The sequence below is a fragment of the Vigna unguiculata genome, chromosome 8 (assembly GCF_004118075.2).
Source record: "Vigna unguiculata cultivar IT97K-499-35 chromosome 8, ASM411807v1, whole genome shotgun sequence".
In the NCBI taxonomy this organism is placed as follows: domain Eukaryota; kingdom Viridiplantae; phylum Streptophyta; class Magnoliopsida; order Fabales; family Fabaceae; genus Vigna; species Vigna unguiculata.
This window is the reverse complement of record NC_040286.1, coordinates 6972716-6977178: the sequence shown is the minus strand read 5'-3', so window position 1 is coordinate 6977178 and position 4463 is coordinate 6972716. Positions and strand designations below refer to the sequence as shown.

The following is a 4463-nucleotide window of genomic DNA, read 5'->3' as shown; positions in this document are numbered from 1 at the left end:
AAATAAAAAAATATCAACACAAATACATTTAAAATATTAAAACAAAATTTAAATAAAGTTCGATATAAAATATAAATTTAAATAAATTTAATCTTATTAAAAGTATTTAATAAAAATATCATTATAACATTATATAAAAGTTAAATGTGATTTTAATCTAGAGAGGGTTCAATTTTTAAAAAAAAATTAAGACTAAATTGTATCAAAATAATAAATATAGAACCAAATTTAGGTAATGACTTGACAAATGAAAAAAAATTAGAAAAAATTAAAAATTAAAAAATTAAGAAGATAAAAAAAATCATAAAAAGACATGTAACTCATTTAATATAAAAAAAAATCATGAAAAGACATATAACCCATATTTAATACTAGTACAATGTTAACAAAAATAACCTAATTGATATTTATTTTCAAAATTAGAATCCAATTAAGACCTCATATACATATATCCATCAAATTAACAAATACTATTTCAGAAATTAAAACTACTTTGTCTGTGGTTAAGACAAGACTAGCTCTTTGAAAATAACTTATTAAATATAATAGACCTAATAATAATATTATCATCATATCTCTAAAATTAAATAATATCTTTATATTAAATACCTCATATATTTATCTCTTTAATTATATATATATATATATATATATATATATAACAAAACTCAATTTTTATATTCATTTATTATCTAACAAATTATGGCTATATCCAATAAAAAAAAATATTTTATAACTATGTTAAGGGACATCAAGTGTATTCGAAATAGTTTCCAACTTCTCCCTTGAACGTCTAAATCTTCGTAAGCATCTCCATCAACATATAACCCCAAGGAAGGATTAATAACTTTCATCCACTCATTCAAGCTATCACCAAATTCCAGTTATCTTGCAACTTCAATTAGATAAACAATGATGAGTATAAGATAAAACAATTTTTGAAATTGCAAGGAAAAATACAACTAAAAATAATGGACTCTTTCCACCTAAAATATGCAGTTAAGCAGAGACATTAGTTAATGCCAACAATAAGCAAGAGACAAAGAAAAACCAAAAAAAAAAAATCATTATTCCATTACCAATTTTCTAATCAAAAGTTGCTATGGGGTAAGCAAAATAATTCCAGTAACAACAAAAAAAAAATCCAGAACAAGTTAAGCAAATATGCAAAATTTGAAGAACGAAGTTCTGCCTCTTAGCTCCAACACTACTCTTCTACAACCTTCATGCTACTCCTCTTCATCGTCCTCTACCAGTATCCTCTTGCATGCTTCATAGCACATGAAAGAAATTCCTGCAGCTGGCACCAACTTCATGCAGCTAGGTCCCAACCCTTTGTACAATCCTTGAATCCCTTCTTGCTCAAGAATGCTTGCAAGGGCATGAATCACATTTTTGTATATTTGCCTTCCACTCAGGGCACCCACTTGCATGTGCTTGCGTGCCACTTCAAGAGGAAAGGTGGCACTGCTTGAGATAGCACCAGCTGCAGATCCTATCAAAAGGGTTTCAACATTGCCAATCTTCTCCTTTTTGAAAATTTTTCTATATGCTTTCCTCAAAGTGTCATATGCAAAGTAATTTGTTGCAGAATATGGTATTACTCCTATAAGGCTGGGAGTGAGGCCTCTGTAAAGTTCTCCAGCACCCTCTTCTCTCACTATTTTCAGGAATGCATCTAGTAGACCATCATACACACCCCTCTGCAAAATTACTAGTTCATTCAGATTACATTCTGCTTTTATTTTGTAAACATAGTCTATGAACTGACAGTGTAAAGATTCTTTTCTCTTTTTTTGCGTTGTTAAATTAGTCAGAAACATGATGATTTCTAAATGGTGAAAACAAGAGTTTGTTTGCTTTATATGTACACACCTGGATGGTTAGACGAGTCTTTAGCAACTCCAGAGGATATGTGCATATTGTTGAAGAAACTCCAGCACAAGCACCTGCTATCAATGATGGAGGAATAGGGAGTTTAGGTTGCTCCCCTGGCTTTGGTGAGAGCTTCTTGTTAACAGTATCATATGCAAATAGCTGCAGAAAAAAGTTAAATGTTCTCAGATGCATAGAAACATATCATTTAAGACTTCATTATATCAAAATTTTGAAATATGGATTCCCAACAAAACATTAAATCCATTACTGTATTCTCTTTAACATAAAAGGGGTCAAAGGAAAATGCAGGAGAAAACAAGTGTAAACATTTTTTGCTTTGGAAGTGAAGTTTTGAGACAGATTTTATGCTTTTCTTCAGTGAGAAACAAGGGCTGTAAGATATCATGTATGTTGTTGAATATGTATCACCAAAGAAACAAGGAAGCTCATTACGTTAGGTTGAATTAGATACAGTTTACTTGCCTTAAAATGAACACCTCTACACACGACAAAATTGACTTTTACCAAAAACCAGGACCATGAAAAGCAATATTGGCTGCGTGACTTCTAAAACTGTTTAAACATCTCAACTGATATCATAAAGGGAAAGGTAACCTGATGATAAAGACATCAACAACAGAAAAAATCCATTTGAGAATGTAGGCAGAGTGAAGTTCATTTAATTGCAAATTGCAATTTGTCTTGTCATATCGGAAAATGATTTTAGGACTTAACAGGAAAAAAGTTACACAAGTCAGTTAAAGAGCACACAAATTCCATTAGAAACAGGTGGCATACTCAAGGATCATTTTATATATTTAACATGTGTTTAGTCTGTGAGCTACCACGGTCTATCACCAAAAAGAAAAAACAAAGGAACAATCAAGTGAAAGCTCCTTATCATCATTAAGACAACTAAGTTAAACAACAAAACTGTAGCAGGATTTAAGAAACACTCAGGAAGATGTAACAAAAATTTTTGCCAGCAACAAAACCAGGTAGATACCAAACCAGATATTCCGATTGTGGTAGAAACAATAGACAATAATTTATCAGCCCAAACACTTCTACTTATATTGACTATACAAATGGTCCTACTAAAGACAAATCCAACCAATAGTAGCAAACCTCTGGACATAAGAAACAGACAAACCAACCAATAATCCAATAGAGTAAAGCAAAAACCAAAATTAACGTCCAAAGAACAAACATATTATGGCAATCAAATCAAGCAAGAAAAAACTCATTCACCCTAAACCCAAAACAAATTGTAAAGTATAAAATGCAAAAAGTTGCAGATACACATAGACATAATCATTCACCACAATCCCATAAAAACTGCAAACATAACCATAAAAAATAATGTACAAATAAGGTAAAGACATGAGTGCGCAGACACTTTTTGAGACAATCAAATCAAGCAAACCAAAAACCATTCAGCACAAACACAAAACAACCTGTAAAACATAATCATACAGTGTGATATAGTTACCTCAATGGCCTTGCTAGGTGCAACCCGAATGACATTAACAAAATTACCCCTAAACAAGCCCTTCCATCCATCAGTCTTCATGATATTGTTGAAGACCTCCCCAGTAGAATTCCCACTACTTCCTACCATCAAATGAGTCCGAATGGTCTCCAAGGGTGCCACAGTGGTCCGTGACACTGCCCCAGCAAAGGCACCACTAATCAACCTCCTAAGAGAAGGGTTCTTCACCTTGATCTTCAACCCCTTAAAGACACCCTTTTTCTTCCCCTTAACACCCGCCACCCCCTCTTCTTCCCCATGAACCCCAGTAATCTTCACCTTCCCCTCTGATTGAACATACCTAACGTACAACTCAGTGCAAGGGATCCTAATGTTCATGCCCCCATTGTGCTGGGAATCACCAGAAGAAGGGTTTGGCTCTTGAACGCCAAACCCCATTCCCATTTGACTAACACTCGCAAACATAGCCACAGGGTCGTTAACACGCCCATCCCATTGAGACCCAAAATTGGAAATTGAGAAAAGACCATTCCTTTCTTCATCAAAGAGCTTGATCCCTCTCCCACCCATCAATCAGAGCCTCTCAAAGATTCTTTCTTTCTGGGTTTGTTGTGAAGATAGGGGTTAATGAACAAGAATAAAAATAATAAGAAGATATATGGTTTCAGAGATAGTGATAAGAAGATTTGGTTGGTTAGGTTCAGAGAAGATTATTGAAGAAGATGGGCAGAGTATGGGATTGGAAGAAGAGGCGGCGAGAACGAGAGAAAAGGGTAGGTGAATGAATCAGTGTGTCTGCGTTTCCCTTCAGCACACTGAACAGGAGACGCTTTTGTTGGTGATAATGTGTGTATATATGTATGTATTATGCACATGTTAGAAAAAAGTTGCTACTGTTACAATTTTGACATAACTAATTATTCACATCAAAAAAATCATGGGAAATTATTAGCCAAAAAATAAAGGGAAATTGACCAATTGCGCAAATATTCTAGTTTATTTTAGCGCAAAAAAAAAAATACTAGTTAGATATTTTCAAATATAATACATTTTATTGTTGATATGGTTTTAGAAGTAATAATTATAAAAGTTG

At 33.2% G+C, this 4463-nt stretch overlaps 1 protein-coding gene across 1 annotated transcript; it reads right to left on the bottom strand.

Moving 5' to 3' along the window:
* Nucleotides 1-1047: 1047 nt before the first annotated feature.
* Nucleotides 1048-4207, bottom strand: LOC114195430 (adenine nucleotide transporter BT1, chloroplastic/mitochondrial-like). Its single transcript, XM_028085904.1, has 3 exons — nt 3371-4207; nt 1876-2037; nt 1048-1703 (listed from the first exon to the last, which is right to left on the bottom strand). The coding sequence occupies exons 1-3, from the start codon at nt 3938-3940 to the stop codon at nt 1230-1232; spliced, it is 1206 nt and encodes a 401-aa protein (XP_027941705.1). The 5' UTR covers nt 3941-4207; the 3' UTR covers nt 1048-1229.
* Between the last annotated feature and the right edge of the window lie 256 nt (nt 4208-4463).